The sequence below is a fragment of the Carcharhinus amblyrhynchos genome, chromosome 25 (genome assembly GCF_965287045.1).
Source record: "Carcharhinus amblyrhynchos chromosome 25, sCarAmb.v2.hapA, whole genome shotgun sequence".
NCBI lineage: Eukaryota > Metazoa > Chordata > Chondrichthyes > Carcharhiniformes > Carcharhinidae > Carcharhinus > Carcharhinus amblyrhynchos.
The window spans coordinates 25,828,319-25,852,024 of NC_137348.1; the positions used below are offsets into that span (position 1 = coordinate 25,828,319).

The 23,706-nt window shown below is 41.8% G+C and overlaps 1 protein-coding gene across 5 annotated transcripts in view; it reads right to left on the minus strand.

Moving 5' to 3' along the window:
* rgs3a (regulator of G protein signaling 3a) overlaps positions 1-23,706 on the minus strand; it is a 245,008-nt gene that overhangs the window by 103,674 nt on the left and 117,628 nt on the right. For all 5 annotated transcript variants that reach the window (XM_080212395.1, XM_080212396.1, XM_080212397.1 and 2 more), the window contains one exon: positions 5,950-6,061. In XM_080212395.1, coding sequence (XP_080068521.1) covers positions 5,950-6,061 — 112 coding nt within the window. The remainder of the gene's footprint in view (positions 1-5,949; positions 6,062-23,706) is intronic.

The window sequence follows — 23,706 nt, forward strand, 5'->3', positions numbered from 1 at the left end:
ATTTCCAAGATTCCAATTCTCTTTTTTTTTATGTCAATATACAAGAGTTGTGCTAACTGGGAGACGGGTGCAGGTGGGGCAGGGATGACTTCTTTATAAAGAATTTTAAAGAACAATTCACTTCAGTGGCAGCTACCAGAAATAGCACCCTCCCCTCTGCAATGCACAAAATCCCCAAAAGCTCGAAAGGGAAGAAAAAAGATTGTGTCAAATTTTCATTGAGTCCAAAGATCTGAGGGCCTTCTCTGAAACTTTCCATCTCTTTCTTTTGTCATGTTCTAGTCTATTACCAATTTTCAGTCAACACTTGTATTTTAAAAAACATAAAAGGCTGCAAAAAAAAGACCGAGGATCACCTGACTTCCCTTGTGGATTGAAACACTTCCCTGTCTCGAGGGAACAAAATGAATTTTTCAGAATGATGTTGTTTCAATCCATTTCTCTGAAACTATTTCAAAAGGGTAATTTCAAATTGAATGGGTTATTTATATGAGAAGGATACCAGCAGTCTCAAACACTTAATTGGAAAAGGACTTTTGACTTGAACCAGTCACAAGTCCAGAACTGTTCTGGACTGTATTCTATCCAAATTCATTAGGCAGCCATCAAATCAACTGCAACCAACTACAAAGCCAAGATAATAAACAAGCATATCTTGAAAGTGGGGGTAAGGACTCTTCCTGTCTGTTCCAACTTCAAAGTTCATTTGAGAACCAACCTGGACATTCAACTACAAGAAGCCTCACAGTTTAATGAACAAACTCTGCTTACAAGACCTTCACTTCAACTGAAAGTATCAAATCACCTAAGAAACTATTGACCTTCCAAGAAAGGGAGAATATGTGAACTTCTTTTTCTTCAATTTTTAATTAATCTGTGGGGTATGCACGTTGTTGGCTGGCCAGCATATATTGCCTATCCCTAGTCACCTTTGACAAGGTTGTGGTGAGTTGCCTTCTTGAATCGCTGCAGTTCGTGTGCTGTGTGTTGATCCACAATGCTGTGAGGGAGGATTTTGTCCCAGCGACTGCGAAGCAATGGCAATATATTTCCAAGTCAGGATGGCAGTGGTGTTTCCATGTATCTGCTGCCCTTGTCCTTTCAGATGGAAGTGGTTGTGGGTCTAGAAGGTGCTGTCTAAGAATCTTTGGTGAATTGCTGCAGTGCATCTTTTAGATAGTACAAACTGCTGCTACTGGGCGTCAGTAGTGGACAAAGTGGATGCGGTGTCAATCAAGCGGGCTGCTTTGCCCTGGATGGTGTCAAGCTTCTTCAGTGTTGTTGGAGCTGCACCCATCCAGGCAAGTGGGGAGTAGTCCATCACACTCCTGACTTGTACCTTGTAGATGGTGGACAGGCTCTGTGTAGTTAGGAGGTGAGTTACTCGCTGCAGTATTCCTAGCCTCTGATCTGCTCTTGTATATGTTGTGTTTGTATGGCGAGTCTAGTTGAGTTTCTGGTCAATAGTAACCTCAAAGATGTTGATAGTGAGGGGATTCAATGATGGTAACATCACTGAATGTCAAGGAGCAATAGTTGGAGTGTTTGTTTTAGAGATGGTCATTGCCTGACATTTGTGTCGCCCAAATGTTACTTGCCACTTGTCAGCCCAAATCTGGATAATGAGCAGATCTTGCTGCATTTGAACATGGACTGCTTCAGTATCCGAGGAATTGCAAACAGTATTGAACATTGTGCAACTATAGGTGAATAGCCCTATTTCTGACCTTATGACGGAGGGAAAATCATTGATGAAGCAGCTGAAGATGGTTGGGCCTAGGACACTACCCCGAGGGACTCCTGCAGAGATGTCCTGGAGCTTACATGTCTAACCTCCACAACCACAACCATCTTCCTATATGGTATGACTCCAACCAGCACAGAATTTGCCCCAAGATACCCATTGAGTCCAGTTTTGCTAGGGTTCCCTGATGCCACACGAGGTCAAATGTAGCCTTGATGTCAAGGGTGTCACTCTCACCTCACCTCAAAAATTCAGCTCTTTTGTCCATGATTGAAGTCAGGATCTGAGTGACCCTGGCAAAATCCAAACTGGTCGTCATTGAGCAGGTTATTGCCAAGCTGATGCTACTTGATAGCGCTGTTGATGACCCCTTCCATCACTTTACTGATGATCGAGAATGGACTGATGGGGCTGTTTAATTGTCCACCACCATTCATGACTGGTTGTAGCAGGACTGCAGAGCTTGAATGCAATCCATTGGTTGTGGGAATCACTTGACTCTGTCTATCACTTGTCGTTTATGCTGTTTGGCATGCAAATCATCCTACTTGGTAACTTCACCAGGTTGACACTCATTTTTAGGTATGCTCGGTGCTGCTGTAGCATGTTTTCCTGCACTCTTCATTGAACCAGGCTGATCCCCTGGTTTGATGGTAATGGTTGATTGGGGGATATGCTGGGCCATGAGATTGCAGATTCCAGCATCTACAGTATTTTTCTTTTATCTTAGTGTTTAACTCATTGCCACTTCTTCATGGCTTTTCTCTCCGACAACTGTGACAAAGAGTTATCTAGAGTCAAAACATTGGTTCTATTGTCTCCCCACAGATGCTGTCAGGCTTGCTGAGATTTTCCAGCATTTTCTGTTTATGCTTCAGATGCCAGCATCCACAGTATTTTGCTTTTATCTTAAGTTGCAGATTGTGCTGGAGTTGGTGGTCCACAGCGCCTCTTGAGTTGCTAGATCTGTTTGAAGTCTATTTAGCATGGTGATAGTGCCATACAACGATAGAGGTTATTCCCAATGTGAAGGCAAGATTTTGTCTCCACAACGACAGTGCAGTGGTCATTCTTTCTGATACTGTTGTGGCCAGGTGCATCTGTGGTAGGCAGATTTGTTGAGCATGAGGTCAAGTATGGTTTTCTCTCTTGTTGGTTCCCTCACTAGCTACAGAAGATTCCTCTAACAGCTTGTTCTTTAAGACTTGATCAGCACAGTCAGTAGTGGTGCTACTCAGCTACCCTTAGTGATGAACGATGAAGTCCCTCATTTGGAGAACATCTTGCACCCTTGCAATTGTCAGTAGTTCCTCCAAGTGTTGTTCAACATAGAGGAGTCTTGATTCATTTAGTTAAGGGGTCAGTGGATGGGGTGTACAGGGTAATTGGCCATGCCTTTGTCATGGCTATTACAAAACTGAATTTGCACTTATAACTCATTTGTTTTATTTATAAGATAAAAGCAAATTACTCCAGATGCTGAAATCTGAAACAAAAATAGAAAATGCTGGCAAATATCAGCACGTCTGACAGCATCTGTGGAGAGAGAAGAGAGCCAACGTTGATTCGGGATGAGCGAAGAGTCATTAAGACTCGAAATGTTAGCTCTATTCTTACTTCTTATGCTATGCACATTTGTGAACAAAATAAGTACCTAGCCAGTCAATAGGAAAAGATTATTATGAACCATACCATATACAACAAGTACGTCAATCTGAATTTACTCCTGAGTCATTCAGATGATGCTGAATGAAAACAATTATAAAACAAAACATTTAAGATATGAAAGGTTCTAGGTAAACGCTGCAGCAACAGTAGTCTGTACAATACAGAACTGTTGTCTATCTTGGATTACAAATTTTCATGGTGGGTTTTATGTAGGAATCCAGTGCTGCTCCTGTGAAAGCAGAATGTTACAATTCATGGGAAACAAGCACAAAATAAACATTGCCAGGCTGTCTCTGGCCAGCAAAATGAATACATAAAGCAATGCCACCAAGAAAACTGGCAACTCCCCTCACAGCAAGCATTAAGGGATTTTGTGATTGTAAGCAGAAAATATTTCCTCAATTACGTTGACTTTTTATCTACAATGACAAGTGCAAAGTAACTAAATGTGATTCTTCCCTGGGATATAATAAACTCAATTTAAGTCTGGTGATGTCAGAGAACTATTTGATTAGATCAACTTGGAAAAGGTTACATTCTAACGCAAGAATGAACCACAAATTCTAACCCTATCCAATTTCAATCTTTTAATGTCGGAATGATTCAGAGATGGTGTCAGAAACTCTGTACACATTTATATAACTATGTCTGTGCTTGCTAAAAGATGCAATAGTTGATGCACACATTTTGCACAAAGCAATTAAATCAGCAGACAGTGCATGAATGAGCAGACCTAACCAGGGCTCCATGAAATTCAAAACAGAAATATTTCCCCAGAGATTTGGTGATCTGTTACTGTATTTACTTTGCTAATCCGGAAGTTTCCTTTTATAGTTAAATACATTAATAAAACAAGTCAGATCTTCTCTCTTAAATCAGCACTAACAAAAATAAAGTAATTGGATTCCATCAAATCATAGATTTAATTAAATGTTGAAAAGTTTGTTACCATAGATTGTGGTGTATAAGTCGATCCCGAATACAAGACAAACCCATTTTTCCCGCTTCAAAAATCATGCACAGGATTTTCTGGCTAGTCCTGCCAACGGCGATCCTGCATTGATGGTGAAGGGTACAAACAGTTGGAAGATCCCACCATTGGTCAATGGTGAATCACCTCCGCCGTCACAAGCATGCCACAGAGGGTGTGGAAAATCTCCCCTTTTCTGGTTGGTGTATAAGTTGACCTCCACTTTTCAGCCAGCACATACCATACTCACATTAGTAGCCACCCTAAATTTTTCACCACACAAATGGATATTTTACTTACTGGGACCTTATAGGTGGATGCAAGGAATCAAACAGATGATATTGACTCTGTTGTGGAGACGCATGCCCACACAGAGCACATCACACGGGTTATTCTTCCAGCCCAATGCGCTGCTTTTGTAGCACAGCGGGCAAGGAGGCTCAAGCAGAGGCTGTTTTGCAGGCTTCTCGCTAGGTGTCACGGCCTCCACAAGTCTCAGGCAGCTGATTTCTGGCGCCATCAGCACTGCGTTAGAAATTGGCATACAGCTGCATCATTTATGTAAATACTCACTTGACTGTATTTTAAAATCTCATTAGCTGGCCTGGGGCTGAAATCTCCGGGTCTGCTAGCATTCCCCAACCCCGGCCAGGAGTCGTTCACTCCAGCAGTGTTTACAATATAGGGCCCGACATCGCTGGAGTGAATGGGGGCAATTGAAGCTTCCCAGAGGGTTGGAAGTAAGGAGGGTGCCCTCTGGGTATTGCCTCCTTGGCAGTGTCAGCCTGGCTCCCTAACACTGCTCAAGGGGCACCTTGGCACTGCCCACTGGGCATCAGGCAGTGCCAAAGGGGTGGGGCTTCTGGGGTGTTCTGTCCTGCTGCCACTCTGCACAGGGATCGTGAACAAAGGGAGGAGGCCAGCAATTGAGGCTGGTCATCAGGTTCAGCTCAGCGCTATGCTACCAGCTTTTCCAGTGAGAACAGGCCCCACCCACTGAATTTTCACATGATTCACGCTGGTGCACTTTGCAGTACACAAGAGTATGGGAGATTCATTTTGAAACTCCCGCTGAAAAAATCTACTAAGATTTATTCCAGTTTTTAATGCCAATTCAACACTTCGAATTTTTTGGGAGCATTTCCTCCCCCCAACCCCCCCACCCCACCCACCCACATGTGGCAACAACAATGATGGTGACCACCCATAGTGGCAGTTCACTTTGGCATACAAGTTAACTCCCACATTTTGGAAGGACGCTTTACATCAGTTTACATACAAGAACAAAGCATCCTTCTCCCCGAGTCACCTTTCTATTCACAACCCCCTGACTAAACATGTGTATTTGAAATGACTTGGGACATTTTTTTCTCTATATTACATTTTTTTCTCTATATTAAATTTGCACACTGACATCTGCAATATGTTATTTCCGTCTTTGTAATGCGTGAAAAGGAAAAAAAAAAATCAGCATCAAGAGAGCAGGTTTATTGTATTAAGGATTACTTATTGCTGCTGAGTTGCAGAATATTTGTTCATCCTGAAGCATCTTGAGGGAGACACTTACCTTCCTCCAGCTCCATATTCTTGAGGAAAAGAGGATTTTGTAGGACACTACACTGACCCCGTTCATCCTCCTTGGTCAAAAGCATTAAGTCAGTATAGATGAAAATGCAGACCTGTAAAAAAAAACATAAGGATTAACTCAATACTTGAACTGGATATTGATGGTCTTCCAATTTAAAAAAATAAGTTAACTCAAGCTGCATTGTTCATTAAGGAGCACAAAACACATGGTTCTTTTAAATAAACAGCAAAAAATATTTTCACTTGATATATAAGTTACCATTTTTCCTTTAATTACCTTGATAATTGCTACCATGATTTACTAAAAACCAAACATTAAATTAGCAATGTTTTATTATTGTAAATAATTATTGCACTGACAACCATATCCTGAAAACATAAAGGAGGCAATCTGTGAAGACAATTAGCTGCATGAATAATAACTTGCATTTATATAGCATCTTTAGCACAGCAAAACACCTAAATACTTCGTAGGAGTGTCATTAAACAAAATGTAATCCCTAGCCACATCAGGCAGCATTAGGATAGATGACCAGAAGTATGGTCAAAGAGTTAGGTTTTAAAGAATGCCTTTAAAGAATGTCATTAAAGAGAGGGTGACATGTTTTCAGAGGGAACTCCAAGTTTTGTACCTAGGCAACTGAAAATACAGCTGTCAATCGTGAAGCAAGCACAATAAGAAATAAGAACAAAGAAAAGTACAGCACAGGAACAGGCCCTTTGGCCCTCCAAGCCTGTGCCGACTATGATGCCCTAATTAAAAACCTTTTGCCCTTACTTGATCTGTATCCACCTATTTCCTCCCTATTCATGTATCCATCCAGATGCCTCTTAAATGTTGCTAATATGCCTGCTTCCACACATCCTCTGGCAGAGCATTCCTGGCACCCATCACACTTTGTGTGAAAAACTTCCCCCTCACATCTCCCTTAAATTTTCCCCCTCTCACCTTGAGCCTGTGCCCCCTTGTAATAGACACCGTCACCCTTGGAAAAGGCCTCTGACTATTCACCCTTTCTAGGCCTCTCAATTTTATAGACCTGTATGTGAGAAATACCAGAATTGGAGCAATACAGAGGTCTGTAGGACTGGAGGAGGTAACAGAAATGGGGATATGCATGGCCATGAAATGATTAGAAAACAGAGGATGGAAAATTCAAAATTGCATTACTGAACTGGGAACAAATGCAAGTCAGAGAACACAGGCATGACCGGTGAACAGACATGTGACTTAGCATACGTGTAGCTAAGTTTTGGGTGACCTCAAGTACATGGGAAACAGAAGACTGGCGGTCAGCCAAGAGAGCAGTTGACAAGTTAAGTCTTGAGATAACACAGACATGCATGAGGGTTTCAGAAAGGGGTGGCTGAGTTGATGTTGCAAAGGTGGAAATAGGCAATCTTGCAAATGTTGTCTCCATCAGGTCAGAAATTTGAATCAGGATCAACATGACACAAAAGTCACAAATGGATTAACTGATCAGGCAGGGATCGGAACAGAGTTGGTAGCTAGGGAACTAAGTTTGTGTCAGAGACTGAAGACAGTGACATCGGTTTTCCTAATAACTGGAGGAAATTTCTATTTGCCCTGAATTGGATGTTTGACAGGTAAGAAAAGCAGTCTGACAATTCAGAGACAATGAAGGGGTTGACAAAGGTGGTGATCATCGAGGTAGAGCTGGATATCATGGACACGTACATGGAACCAGGAGCAGCACGTAGATGAGAAATAGGTAAGTGCTGAGAATGGATCTTTGGACACTCCAAAGACAATAGTCTTTGCAGCAGGAAAATAAGCCAGGGCAGGTAGTTCTCTGGCTACAATCAGATAAATACATAGAACCAGATGGGTGCAGTGTCATCCAGTTGGAGGATTATTGCATAGTTAGCCATGTCAAAGGCTGCAGATTGGTTGAGAAGTATGAGAAAAGATTGTTTGTTACACTACAGTCACAGATGATATCATTTATGTCTGATAATTGCCATTTCAGCAAAGATTTAAGGACTTGAGAGGAAAGGGAGTTTGGAGATGGCACAATGGCTTGCTAGGATAGAGGGGTCAGGGGTGCTTTTTCGAGGGGAAGAACGGTGACAATATATTTGAAGGGGAAGGAACAGAACCCGAGCAGAGAGAATTGTTAAAGATATCTGCTAATTGGGACCAGTAAGAGAACTTGTATGATTAGAATTTAATAGTGGGAGTACAGTATAATTTTTAATTAAATTTTACATCTGGCAGCTGGCCAACTTAAGCTCTCTAACTACCCGATAGGAAAGCCAGTGATAGAAGGCTGCAGTTGAGATGCTTTGGAGTTGGCTCAGGCAACTGGAAAAGGTCTGAGGTTGTTGGAGGGTAGGGGGGTGGGGTAGGGGTGGAATTGATTAGGGCAAGAGGGGGAAAAAATCAGGGTTGCTGAAAGCTCAGGATTGGGGGTGTAGGTCAGTGAATCACAGCTTCAAGCAATACAGCAGGATAAAGAAAGACTTGCATTTACACAGTGTCTTTCACAACTTCAGGATGTCCCAAAACACTTAATAGACAATTAATTACTTTTGAAATGTAGTCATTGTACACTGGTGGGACGGGTGAAAATGTAAAATGTTCCATAGATATAATGAGACCAGAAGCTCTCACCAATGGCGGCCCAGCTCCACTACAGTCCTTATTGTGTAGGTGCACCCATAGTGATATTACGTAGGGTTTCAGGATTTTGATCCAGTTAATGTGATAGAATGACGATACCAATTCCATGTGGGGATGGTGTTTGACTCAGAGGGCAGCTCGCACATGGTGCTATATCCATGCATCTGCTGCTCTTGTCCTTCTCAATGGTACAGTACACGGATTTGGGAAATACCACTGCAGTAGTTATTTATTGCAGTGCATCTTGTATATGGTTGACACTGTTGCCACTGGCTGCCAGTGAAGAGGGAGCGAATGTTTCTGGGAGTGCCAAAGTGTATTGTTTTGACTCGAATGGTGTCAAACTGCACTCATCCATCACGCTCCTGACTTTCCTTGTAAATGGTAGACAGACTTTGAGAAGTCAGGGGGCATGTTACTCGTTGGAGATCTCTGAGCCTTTGACCTATTTTAGCTACAGTACCTACATATGTATCAAGTTTCTGGTCAATGATAACTTCCAGGGTAAAAAACTGGTTTGCACATAGTGGTTTTCTACAAACAGCAATGTGATAATGACGTTGATTGAGGGATATTGATACATTTTGACCAGGATATGGGAGGTACTCCCCCTCCTCTTCTTCAAAGCAGTGTCATGCACTCTTTTACATTTATCTGAGAGAACAGACAGGGTCACAATTGAAAATCTAATTTGGCAGGTGATAGCTCCAACAATGCAGTATTGCCTCATTATTGCAGTGGAGTGACATCCTAAATTTCGTACTCAAGTCTGTACAGTGAGATCTGAAACCACAATTTTCTAATTCAAAGGTGAGGCTGCATTGAACCACGGCTATATTGAAAATATGCTATACAGGCAGGAGTGTTGTCTTTCAGATGAGACATTAAACTGAGGTCCAACTGTCCTCTTAGATAGAAATATATAACACACTGAACTTTTCAATGAAGGAGCATGTTGACACAATGGGCCTACCAGGACAGTCCTTTTGTGGATTTTGGGAAGTAGGGAGAAGTGGACTGATTGGGGTTGGGACACTATGAAGTTGGAAACTGTGAGGGGGGAAGGCATCTGGAGGAAATGAGGTCAGTGACGGAGTTGGAGATAATGGCTTGCTGTTCAGTGGTGTGGTTATGGTCCAGGTGCGGTAGGAGGAAGTATCTGAGAGTTGGCACTCAGCCTCTGTGAGGTAGAGATCAGTAAGCCAGACAACAACAGCATTCCCTTTGTTGGCATGTTTGATAACAATATCAAAGTTGGACCTGAGGAAGTGAAGAGGGGAAAGTTCATAAGGAGAGAGGTTGGAATGGGTGAGGGGGGCAGAAAAATTGAGATGGTCAATACCCCACCCACAGTTCCCAATGAAAAGATCGAGGGCAGGTAATTTTCCCGGGGTGTTCAACTGGGGGCAGAATGTTGGAGGCACATTGGTGGAACAGGGGAGGACTCTTGCCCAAAGAAGTGGGCATGAAGGTGATGTTTGGCCATTCACACCCCTTATTCTGTCTATGGACCGGCATTAGCAGTCTTGTCTCCTGGATTTCTATGGCTACGACACATCTTTCATTCTCTCATCTTGCAGTATAAATAACTCCCACTTTCCATGCCTTTTAGCTTTGACAAAGGGTCATCTGGACTCGAAACATCAGTTATTTTCTCTCCTTACAGATGCTGCCAGACCTGCTGAGATTTTCCAGCATTTTCTCTTTTGGTTTCAGATTCCAGCATCCACAGTAATTTGCTTTTATCTAGGGATCAAATATTGATCCATGGGGAGAGTTAAAAAAAGGCAAACACTCAAGCCGTTTTGAGCTGAATGGTAATCTGTACTAACAATACCGTATACAGCGAATGGCTGGACAGATATTTACTGACAGCTTATTTACCACTGGATGTGACATCATAATCAGGCAGTAAATCATCTGTTACGTTCTTCCTCTTCGATGTAAACATAACAATCTTGCTCAAGGATTGGTGAAACAATAACATGGATTATTGATTTGAAGGTAAAAACAATTTTCACTGGGAGACTCTGAGACACATGTCTGACCTCAACCACTGCTCTTACAGACAGCCTACAAGTCAGAGATCAGTATATCACATTCTGACGATCAGGTATTGATTGACTGTAGGTCAATATATACCCTCTTAAAAGTATGTGCACATTATATCACAAACTGTTGAGAGAATAAATCAGTCATGTATGGGAACCTTCCTCAAACTAAATGATGTGTCGAGTGTCTCCAGCATTTTCTGTCTTTCAGCTGCAATACTTAGTGTTTTTTCACCCAATAAATAGACAATTTATCAGCAATGTCCATTCATTCAGAAAACATCTTGCACCTAAGCGTTAACACATTTCTTCCATCTCAGTCAAAATTTAAAAAAGTGACTTTTGAAAAATCAACGGACACTCAGATTCTTGACCACTGGGGCAGCTGAAAGGTTAAAGGAGGAAAACAGCAGAAAAACCAACAAGAGAAAACTTTGCTGTTGAGTGACAGAGTGGTTGATGTACCTGTGAAAAGAAACAGCACAAGTAGCCTCAAATATATATATATATATTTATATATATATTTGCAACAGAAATCAAACATAAGTTGAACTGATTGCATCAAGTGACTATCAATTCAGTATTCTTGTGTACGAAAGCAAAATACTGCAGATGCTCGAAATCTGTAAGAAAGATGTGAAATAAAAAAAATCAACCTGAGCCATTAAGTCTGTTTCTCTCTCTACCAATGTTCCAAACATTGAGCATTTCCGGCATTTTATGTTTATGTTTCAGTATTCTTATGTGTTTTGAGTCTTGTGGAATAAGGTTGGTAGCACTCTTGATTCAAGTCGAAGGGTGTTGAAATTTGCTGATGACACAAAGATAAGTGGAAAAGAAAATTGTGCAGAGGGTGTGGAAAGTTTGCAGAGGGATCTAGATAGGCTGAGCGAGTGGGCAAGGACCTGGCAGATGGAGTACAATGTTACCAAGTGTGAGGTTATCCACTTTGGCAGGAATAATAGTAGGAGGGATTACTATTTAAAGGGCGAAAAGCTGCAGCATGCTACTTTGCAGAGGGACCTGGGGGTCCTTGTGCATGAGTCACAAAAACCCAGTCTGCAGGTGCAGCAGGTGATCAGGAAGGCGAATGGGATGCTAGCCTTTATAGCGAGGGGGATAGAATATAAAAGCAGTGAGGTCTTGCTGCAACCGTACAGGGCACTGGTGAGGCCGCAGCTGGAGTATTGTGTGCAGTTTTGGTCGCCGCACTTGCGCAAGGATATTTTGGCCTTGGAAGGAGTGCAGAGGAGGTTCACTAGGCTGATACCGGAGATGAGTGGGTTGGACTATGAACAGAGGCTGAATAGACTGGGTTTGTACTCGTTGGAGTTTAGAAGGATGAGGGGGGATCTTATAGAGATGTATAAGATCATGAAGGGGATGGATAGGGTAAAGGTAGAGAGATTCTTCCCGCTCAGAAAGGACAGCAGGACTAGAGGGCACAGCCTCAAGATAAGGGGGGATGCGGGGCGCGCAGTTTAGAACGGAGTTGAGGAGGAACTTCTTCACTCAAAGGGTGATGAATCTCTGGAATTCTCTGCCCATTGAAGTGGTAGAGGCTACCTCGCTAAATATATTTAAGACGCGGGTAGATAGGTTTTTGGTAGGCAAGGGAATTAAGGGTTATGGGGAGAAAGCGGGAAAGTGGAACTGAGCCACTTCAGATCAGCCATGATCTTATTGAATGGCGGGGCAGGCTCGAAGGGCTAGATGGCCTACTCTTGCTCCTATTTCTTATGTTCTTAAGTTCCTGATTCACTCCAGAACTTGAGAACAAAAATCAAGATTGACACTCCAGTGCAGTACTGAACGATTGTTGCACTTTTGGAGATGCAATCTTTTGAATATGAGCGTAAAGTGAAGCCCCCATCTGCCCTCACAGGTGAATGTAAAGGATCCCACTACACCATTTCAAAGAGAAGGGACTTGTCCATTTTGCCCTGGCCAATATTTATCACTTAATAAACATGACAAAAAAAATTTGGTCATTAATATATTATGTTGACTAGGAGCTTGCCGTATGTAAATGTGCTGCCATCTTTCCTATGTTACAACACTTCCAAAAATACTTAGTTGGCTGTAAAGTGCCTTGAGGCATCCAGAGGTCATGAAAGCTATATAAATGCAACTCTTTTAAGTCGGTCTTTAAAGGAATTTACTGAACAAACAAAATACTTGAATTAAAAGTTCTGCAGAACGGTTTACTTCTGTGCTCTATCATTCTATGAATTTTGAAATAATGGTTCACCTAGTGTTTGCCTGATTTGCATTAGAAAGTATTAACATCCAAAGAATTTTGTTGTTAAACTCTTGGGTCCTGCTTTCACAACTCATAGTGGAAGAAAAGTTCCATTAAAAATAAACAGGTAACCAGGCATTCCAAAGGAACAAATAAAAGCATTGAACCCACCTGTCTACCTCTAGCACACTCAAATTCATAATAAATTATTACTTCAGGTTATTTTGTCTGACACTTTATTCAGAAGTCTCTAGGCACCAATCTCAAATGATGTCTCAAGTGGTTGCTTTCTCATTCCTGGTAATGGCACACTTAAATTAGCCACTAGGAGGTGTACGTGAGTGTCATTTGAAAACTTCCTCTTCCGTTGTCCTTTTTACAATGCCAAAGCAGTTAGCTTTCACTTGCTTTCCTCAAAACAAAGTAGCTGAGTTAAGAATTCACTAACATATCAGTAGTCACTATATTACAGTGCCAGGCAAATGGCAGTAAAAGGAAATATATACATAATGGGTGACATAATAATTTCACAAGCAATATTAACTGGATAAATCACGAGTAACAATCAATTGAATGCATCAATTGAATCAATTTAATACTTAAAACAGTGAAAGTGTTTCTTCAGTCAATCAAGATTAGATGAAGCTCTTTAGTGTCATATTCATGTTTTTTTTTGGTTCCTTTCATTGAAAATTCTCCAAATGAAGGATAGAAAATATATTTGTCATAAGGATGTCATCAACAATTTGCTTGGATTTACCTAAACTCAAAAAATGTGCAAATATATTTTGTAATGTTTTGAAAAGCGACTTTGAAATCATTGAAGTGACATGTGATAGATATTTCTACTCCCTTATCTGGATTGAAACTCTTCATTTGACCTGTGTGGCAATGGCATGTAAAAGGACATAATTATTTCAATTCAAGTAACATCCACCTGTTACTTGGCTGGTAAGATGACAAGTGAAGTATTTTTTGACTGTCAAGTATAGTCAATGTGAGGGGACTCCAGAAATAGGTAGCATGGCTTTTATACTTGTATCACCTCCAGAAGGGGGGCTCACCAAACAAATTGATCAATGGCCGTTCAAAAGAGCTACTTTAGACATGAACTCAGCATCTCAAAGACACAAATAATCTGATTAAATAAATACTTGAAATTAGCACAAGTTTCAAATGGACAGCTTCAATGAAAGCTACTGAGGTAATTATTCCTGTAGGTGAATAATTTCCAAGAATTTCAAAAATATATGATTTAGCACCACTTACTGAAATTGAGGTTTAAAATGAAATAAATGAAAGGTTTCACAGTTGCAGCAGGTAATGGCAGAAATTCAACTGAAATATATGTGCCAGATTTTAATACCCATCATGTTTCAAGAGATCTCAAAATGCCTCGTAGCTAATTAATTTTTTTGAAGTACAATCATCTTTGCTTTGAAAGGAAACTAGGCAGCTATTTTGTGCACAGCTAGGTCCCAGAGTTGATGAAAGACTTGAAAGACAAGGTAACCTTCTTTGATGGCATTAGTTGATAGATGAATGTTTGCAAGGATACTGAACACAATCTTTGTTTTTGGCCAAAAACATATCTGTTTGTTAACTTATCTTCATGGCCAGGATTAATCCTCATCAGGATTCAACCGATGACCTGGGAGCTCCCAAATAAATTTCATTAACCTATACAGGCAGGCCCTGTGTTCTGCTAAGATTGATGCTCTAGAGAACAATGATGTAGTTACTGGAGGTGGTAATGTACTTCTCCAGACTTTGAAATAACATTCCTTGTGGCTCCAGTGGTTAGAAGGGAGCTATTAGCATAGGGAGCTTTGAGGTGGCAGATCAAATGATAATTTGTTCCGCAGCGACCTTCCCAGCAACATCAGAGCAGAGGAGTGAAGGAAAGAAGATTTTCAAATAATTATGAATGTGCATGAATAATAACAATTCTATCGTAAATGAAATGAACAAGTATAATACATTTGTGGAGAGGGCAACAAGTACCATTACCAAGGCTGGAGCGATTGCAATACAGTTCTGTTTCTTTAAAAGGATACATTCAAAGGGATTATCAGAAAAACAGGCAGTAGCAGTAGATAGGAAGTTTGTAAAATGAAGAAAGAACTGTCATAAGGCATCACAAGCAACTTTGTCTTAATGTCATAGGCCACGTGAAACTGGCATCAATCAACTTCAAGTGGTATAACACTTGTGAGATAAGATACAAAAATGGGCATTTCTTCCCCTCTTCCATCAATAAGAATACTGACAAGAATTTGCAAGTTTGCAGCTCTTCCATTGCCTTCCTAATTCACTTCTTCCTTTCTTCAGGAAACACAGCTTGATAGTGCATATGATATTGATTCAGGGCAGCCAACATTCATCCGGTATATGTTTTTTGCTGGGTTTTTTTGTGGTTCACGCCCACTGCACATCAATAACCTTTTACAGCTTTAAGTCTCTTAAAACCACAAGAACTGCTAAGTATTATTGTGGTTTCAGCAGTGTTGATGACTTGATGTCCTGCAAAAGCAGGTGGGACTGAATTACACACGCACTTCCTGCCTTCTCCCTTACACGCACAGCAAGTTTAGAAGCATTTCTTGGTGACAAAGCTATATGACCCACACTTCACAGGCTTGATCTAATTAACACAAATTATTTTAAGTTCTTTCGAAACCCACACAGGATGAAATCATACCCAAAGTCCATGTAGACACCGAGGATGGGATTTTCCATTTCAGCCCCCACCGTCCCTACATCCCACGCTTCCACCCCCACCTCCTCCCCCAACACATACACACACATGAAGCAGCTCGTGGCTGATGGCAGGATCTTCCTTTCCCACTGATGCCGGCACCACCAGGAAACTCACCACGGTGGACTGTCATCAGCCAGACTGGAGGACTCTGCTGGCAGGGAGGGCAGGCATATTCAGACCTATGTTTTAAATCAAAGGAAATTTACTCTTTGATTTCAGAGGATGCATGGGTTTCTTAGCTCATTGATAAATCTGTTGACAACTTGCAAAGAAAGCAGCTGTACTGCTTAGTAAGGTGCTATGCAGATGCATGGAATGTGCTTCAATCTTACAAATAAATGCAAATTACAAATATAGCAAAAAGAGGTTATTTTTAATGCAAATGCTTGTTAAAAGATCTTTACACTGTAGAATGTAACTCTTTCCAGATATTTAGTGCCAGGATTAGTCTTTCAGGCAAGTGTAGCAAAGCTAGACGCTTAGTAAGGGCCCTATTTTAACATTTTCATTTGAAGTGCTGGGCGGACTTGAAACTGTCAAGAGTGTTTCAGATCCAACTTTTAGACCCATACTCAGGTGCCCCCATACGCACTCTGCCTGAAAAAATATCGGCAATTCCGAATCATGCTTCACAAGCTTGTGGGCAGGACTTAACACATCTGAAATCCTGCAGCTCCGATCGGTGACTCCAACTGCGCATGTGCAAAGATAAAATGCGGCTCCCCTTCCAAATTGCTCCGGGTCCAGATAATGCCTCCCCCTGGCCCCCACAGACATTGCCCCACACCCCCCCCAACATTACTGACCTCCTTATTCCCCACCCCCTCTTCCTCCCTCCACTGATCTCAAGCAGAGACACATCAGACCCACCTTCCTCCTGCCATCTCCCCCACCAATATCAAGCAGAGAATCATTGAATATCTCCACAGTAACTGGAGCAGCTGAATCAGACTTTTGTGGAGCATGTTTGTTTCTTGCCAGTTCTGGATGGGTGAACACAGTAGTAAAGGGAGAAGTGCGTGCAAATACATTTAAAAGGCCCTCATGCCTGTTTTGGGCTTGGTCCCAATTCAGGCCATTTTCGGGCTTTGGTAAAGGCGGAACTGGTGTGGAGGTGGGCACGGATCACACTACTCATCTTACCCCGGGCTTTACCAAGTTTTCGCGTCCGAAAATTGGTGCAACTTGATGGTAAAAATCAGGCCCTAAATGTCCATCTACTTTGCCACAATTATGTGTTTCTGCCCCAATTTCCCACAGAGTTCCTACTTTCTATGCCAGTAACTCTGTGGTTGCTATGAAAAGCAGTCAATTTTGTCAAATAAGAACATAAGAACGTAAGAACATAAGAAATAGGAGCAGGAGTAGGCCATCTAGCCCTTCGAGCCTGCCCTGTCATTCCATAAGATCATGGCTGATCTGTCGTGGCTCAGTTCCACATTCCCGCCCTCTCCCCATAACCCTTAATCCCCTCTCTTATCAAAAACCCATCAACCCACGTCTTAAAAATATTTAGCGAAGTAGCCTCCACCACTTCAATGGGCAGAGAATTCCAGAGATTCACCACCCTTTGAGTGAAGAAGTTCCTCCTCAACTCCGTTCTAAACCGCCCCCCCTTTATCTTGAGGCTGTGCCTCCTAGTCCTACTGTCCTTTCTGAGCGGGAAGAGTCTCTCCACCTCTATCCTATCCACCCCATTCATCATCTTATACGTCTCAATGAGATCTCCCCTCATTCTTCTAAACTCTAACGAGTACAAGCCTAGTTTATTCAGCCTCTCCTCATAGCTCAACCCCCTCAACTCCGGCATCAGCCTAGTAAACCTCCTCTGCACTCCCTCCAAGGCCAAAATATCCTTGCGTAAGTACGGCGCCCAAAACTGCACACACTACTCCAGCTGCGGCCTCACCAATGCCCTACACAGCCGCAGCAAGACCTCCCTACTGCTATATTCAATCGCCCTCGCTATGAAGGCCAGCATCCCATTCGCCTTCCTGACCACCTGCTGCACCTGCAAGCTGGGTTTTTGCGACTTATGCACAAGGACCCCGAGGTCCCTCTGCACCATCGCCTGCTGCAGTTTTTCTCCACATAAGTAATAATCCTTCCTACCATTATTCCTACCAAAGTGGACCACCTCGCACTTGCCAACATTAAATTCCATTAAATGACATTAAATGAACATTAAATGAAAGACTGTTTTTTGCTGAAGCCAGATTCACACAGCTGGCACACAGAGGGGATATTTCTACCGTGTATTTTATTGTTATTATGCTCCTTTCATAAACCCTTTGACTCATTGAAACCCAAAAAGGTTAAGCATCTCAAAAAACCTTTTCCTATAATAGTTAAGTCTGCCACTGGGGGGTTAGATAGCTTGCTACAACTTCTTGATGCAGTTGGTCTGACAGCAATGATTAACATCTCACTGTGAGAAATTCATGTATGTCAGTTCTGGCCTGGATCTGAACCTAGGTACTTAAGACTACATAACAGCATCACACAGTCACGATTGTCTGAAAAGCCACTACAAATGCATCGAAAACAATAAATGCAAGAGTATTCAATGCTTTTTGTTATTAGGCTATTATAGAGTCATTATAGAGTATCTTTTCTAGCATCTACCATTCTTAATTCAGATTTCCAGTATCTGCAGCACTTTTTTTTTAATCAAATAATGTGAATGTTGATTCCAGCAAATGATTGGTAATTCTTTATTTATTGTAGGACATGAAGTGTCGACTATTTGGGCCCCTCGAGCCTGCTCCACTAATCAACTAAGTGATGGCAGATCTTCCACACCCGTGTCATTTTGCCACACTACCCCCACATCCTTTGATATTTTTCATATTTAGAAATCTATTGATCTTGGTTTTGAATGTACTTAATGACTGAGCCTTCACATTTTTCTGGGGGAGACAATTCCAAAGATTCACCACCCTCTGAATAAAGAAACTACTCCTCAACACAATCCTAAACAGCCTACCACTTATTCCAAGACTGTGTCCCCTGATTCTAGAGCTCCCCATCCATGGGAAAGATTCCTCCTATATCTACACTGTCAAACTTCATAAGAATGCTGTGTGCTTCAATGTGATCACGCCTCATTCATCAAAACTCTGGACAATGTAGACCGAGTTCCACAATGGCAATCCTGCCATCCCAAAGATCAATCAAGTAAATCTTTGTTGCACTCAGTCTCTGATAAGTGTATCCTTTCTTAGGTAAGGAGACCTAAATTGTACGCAATATTCCAGGTGCGATCTCACCAAGGCTTTTTGCAATTGCAGCGAGATTTCTTACCATTATATACAAATCCTGTTGCAATGAAGGCCAGCATACCATTTCCCTATCTAATTGCTTTTTGCGCCTGCATATTAGCTTTTAGTGACGTATTTGTGATGCAGGATCATCAGGGGAAGCCAAGCCACATCCTCTTCTAGCTGCTGTATTTCGTAAGTCTTCATTCACTAACACATGGAAAGCTTTGAGACGTTGACGTAACTCTTCAGTGTATTAGTGAATGAGCTTGAGTAAGATAAATCAGCCAGGACTCTGGGTAGAGTGAGAGGTGGAAGGGCTTAGGATGAAGTGGGTAGGGTGCTGAAGTCAGGTCAGCTCTTGAAGTTGAAAGTTAGAGGGTTGGGGAGGGATTGGAAGGTCAGTTGCACACTTACTCAGTTAGATGGCTTTTTTTCTGTCCAATGTTTCCTTCGTTACTCTCAGGTAATTAAGTTAGAAACCTTTTTAAAATTCATTTATGGGATGTGAGCATCGCTGGCTAAGCTAGCATTTATTGCCCATCCCTAATTGCCCTTGACAAAGGAGGGGGTGAGCAACTTTCCTTGAACCATTGCAGCCCCTGTTATGTACTACACCCACAGTGCCATTAGGGAGGGAGTTCCAGGATTCTGATCCAGCAACAGCAAAAGAACAGCTACACATTCCCAAATCAGCATGATGAGTAGCTTGGAGGCGAGCTTCCAAGTAGTGGCGTTCCCAAGCATCTGCTGTCCTTGTCCTTCTAGATGGTGGCGGCTGTCAGTTTAGAAGATGCTAATGAAGGAGACTTGGTGAGTTTCTGCAGGGCATCTTGTAGGTTATATACACAGCTGCCACAGATCAATGATGGAGGGAGTGAATGTTTGTGGAAGGGGTGCCAATCGGCAGGCTGTTTTATCCTGGATGATATCAAGCTTCTTGAGTGTTGCTGGAGGTACACTCATTTAGGCAAGTGGAGGGTATTCCATTACATTCCTGACTTGTGCCTTACAGACAATAGAGAAGTCTTGGGGAGTCAGGAGGTGGGTTACGTGCTGCAGGATTCCCAACCTCTGACCTGCTCTTATAGAAACACTATTTAAATAACTAGTCCAGTTCAGTTTCTGGTCAAAAGCAACCTTCAATGTTGATAGTGGGGATTCAGCAATGGCATTGCCATTGCATGTCAAAGGATGATGGTTAGATTGTTTCTTGTTATAGTTGGTTGTTGCGGCATGAATGTTACTTGCCATTTGTCAGCCCAAACTTGGATAATGTCCAGGTCTTGCTGCATTTGAACACAGACCACTGACGTGCTGAATTTTGCCATCATTGAGAATGGAGATATTTGTGGTGCCTCCTCTGCTAGTGAGTGATTTAAATGACCATTCATTCATGACAGAATGTGGCAGGGCTGCAGAGCTTAGACCTGAACCGTTGTTGTAGAATTTCTTAGCTTTCAATAACTTGCTAATTTTACTGTTTGGCATGCAAGTGTCCCTGTGTTGTAGCTTCACCAGATTTGCACCTTATGTTTAAGTATGCCTGGTGCTGCTCCTGGTATGCCCTCCTCCATTCTTCATCAAACTAGGGTTGATCCCCTGGCTTGATGGTAATGGTAGAGTGTGGGACATGCTGGCTATGAGGTTACAGATTGTCGTTAAGTATTCTGCTGATGCTGCTGGACCATAGCACCTTATTGATGCCCAGTCACAAGTTGCTTGATTTGTTCAAAATCTATCCTATTTAGCACAATGGTAGTGCCACACAACACAATGAAGGGAATCCTCAATTTTAAGATGGGACTGTGCCTCCATATGGACTCTGTAGTGGTCATTCCTAACAACACTGTCATGGACAGATGTATCTGCGGAAGGCAGGTTGGTGAAACGAGGTCAAATACGTTTTTCCCTCTTGTTGGTTCCCTCATCATTGTCGCAGACCCAGTTTAGCAGCTATGTACTTTAGAGCCCAGCTAGCTTGGTCTGTGGTGATGTTACTGAGCTGCTGTTAGTGATGGACATATATCTTGCATATTCTGCACCTTTGCCATCCTCAGTGCTTCCTCTACGTGGTGTTCATTATGTGGGCGTATTGATTCCTCAGCTGCATGGTGGAGGGGTGTTGCAGGGCGGCAGCTACTTTACATAGTAATCAGCAGAAGGTTATTTTGCCCATGTTTGAACTGTTACATGAAACTTCATGGTGGCTGGAATTAATGGTGAAGACTTAGAGGGAAACTCCTTGTATACTATTGCTCTGCCACCTCTGCTGGGTCAGTCCTGCCGGTGGGAGAGGACATACTCAAGAGTGGTGATAGATATAATTCTATGAGTATGACTATGTCAGGTTGTTGCTTGACCAGTCTGCAAGACAGCTCTCCCAATATTGACTGGGAGAGCTGTCTCACCCTCACCCTCTAACCTATCCCTGACCTTTCCCTTCTGCTTCATTTGAACCTCCACCTTATTTAATAGCAGAAAACCCCTCTCATTTCTGCCCTTCTGAGGTCAAAGGAAAGCCATACTGAATTTGAAATGCCCGTATCCCTCTCCACAGATGTTGCCAAGTCCAATGTGTATTTCTAGCGCCTTTTGCTTTTATTACAGATCTTTAGAATTTTCAGTATTTTGCTTTTATTTTAATTTATCTTGTTAGCCATCATTGGTTCACTTTTCCTACTGGTATTTGTGTCTCAAACTATGGTAAATTTGTTGTAAATAATCATTCATTCTTTAAATGCCACTGCCTGCCTACTGTCATTGCTTTTAATGTGGTTTCCCAATATACTACAACCAATTTTTTTTATTCATTTGTGGGACATGGACATTGCTGCCTGGCCAGCATTTATTTTTTGCCTCCCATATCCTCCTGATTTTTTTGTTTAGATTTAAGACCCTATTTCAGATTGAACTACATCACTTTCACACATATGTGAAGACATATTTGAGCTCGATTCCACAACAATGTAACTTAAATACTGGGTGCAAAGGAGTTTAAGGATGTGCATTTGACCAACAACATATTGTGGGGCAACACAGTGGTTAGCACTGCTGCCTCACAGCTCCAGGGACCTGGGATCCATTTCTGGCTTGGGCCACAGTCTGTGTGGAGTTTGTACGTTCTCCCGTGTCTGCATGGATTTTCTCCAGGTGCTCTGGTTTCCTCCCACAATCCAAAGATGTGCAAGTTAGGTGCATTGGCCTTGCTATACTGCCCCTTAGTTTCCCAGGAAGCATGCATAAGAGGGACTGGAGAGGTGAATATGTGGGGTTATAGGGTGGGGTTAAATTGTTGTTAGTTCAAACCCGATGGGCCTCCTTCTACACTGTAGAGTTTCTATGATTCTATGAATCCTAAAATTCGAGCATATTTGCCAGAATTTTCCTGCCCCACCCACACAGGAATCAGAGCAGGCGAGGGGTGGACAATGGTCTGTTGACCTTGGGAGGGATTTTACGATTTTGGGACGAGCCTTGAGCTCCTTTATAATTATATTATTAATTTGCACTTTTTTTCATGGCACAATGTTAGATTTAAAACAGGCCATTATTAAATTGGTTCCTCAACACACTGTTCTTGAAAACCACTTAGATACATTCCAGCAGTTTGTCCTCTCCAGCATTTACTCAGTCTATATGTAGATTGAAGTCGCCCATGATTACTGTATTACGCTGGTTTCACACACCCCTAATTTCCTGAGTTATAACATATCCCACATTATCACTAGTGTCTGATAGCCTATAAACAACTCTGATCAATATTTGCTGCCCTTTGCTGTTTCTCAGGTCCACCTAAACTAATTCCCCCTCATTAACATACTGAAGTACAAATACTAATGAAGATCCCTCTCATCAATATACCAATCTCATTCTTTATTAACAGCGTAACCCCACCTTCTTTTGCTTTTTGACCTTCCTTCCCAAATGTTCAGTACCCTTGAACATTCTGAACAATCCGAAAGATATACTGGTTAGGTGTGTTGGCCATGCTAAATTCTCTCTCAGTATACCCGAACGGGTGCCAGGGTGTAACAACTAGGGGAATTTCACAGTACTTCATTGCAGTGTTAATGTAAGCCTATTTGTGACTAGTAAATAAAAAAAAACTAACATTTAGTTCTCAGCCTTGGTCACCCTGCAACCATATCTCCTTAATGGCAATTAGATCATACCTGTTTACTTCCATTTGAACCGCCAATATATCTACCTTGCTGTGAATGCTGTGTGATTCTGATAGAGCGTCTTTAATTCTGTATTTTTATTATTTTTGCAATCGCTAACCATATCTGCATGCTTAAATTTATACACCGTCCAATATTGCCACACTCAGATTAACAATTAATTCCCTTGTTGCCAGCTTGGTCCCTTGCTTTGCCTTCTCTCATTATCATTGTCTTCTCACCTGACATCTCGCCCCTCACTATTTAGTTTAAAACCCTCTCTATCACCCTAGTTATTTGACTTATGTTTAGATGTAGGCAAGTGGTGGGCACTGAAATGAGATTAAAAGAGAGGGAAAGAGACGTACAGACTCTTTTCCGTTTATCTCTTCCCCCATCCACCTTCACTGTTTTCCATTTCTCTCTATGCCTTTTATTTTTTAAACAACCATTATCTTAACAATTTTTAATAGCAGGTTTATACTATAAATAAGTTTCTCCTCCCAAAAAAATGGTTAATTGTTTTATTTTTCTCTTTTGAAATTTTAAAAAGTTTTAGATGTTGCATTGACAGAAGTGGATAAATAGGTTGAGAGACCTCAACCTAACCATGGAT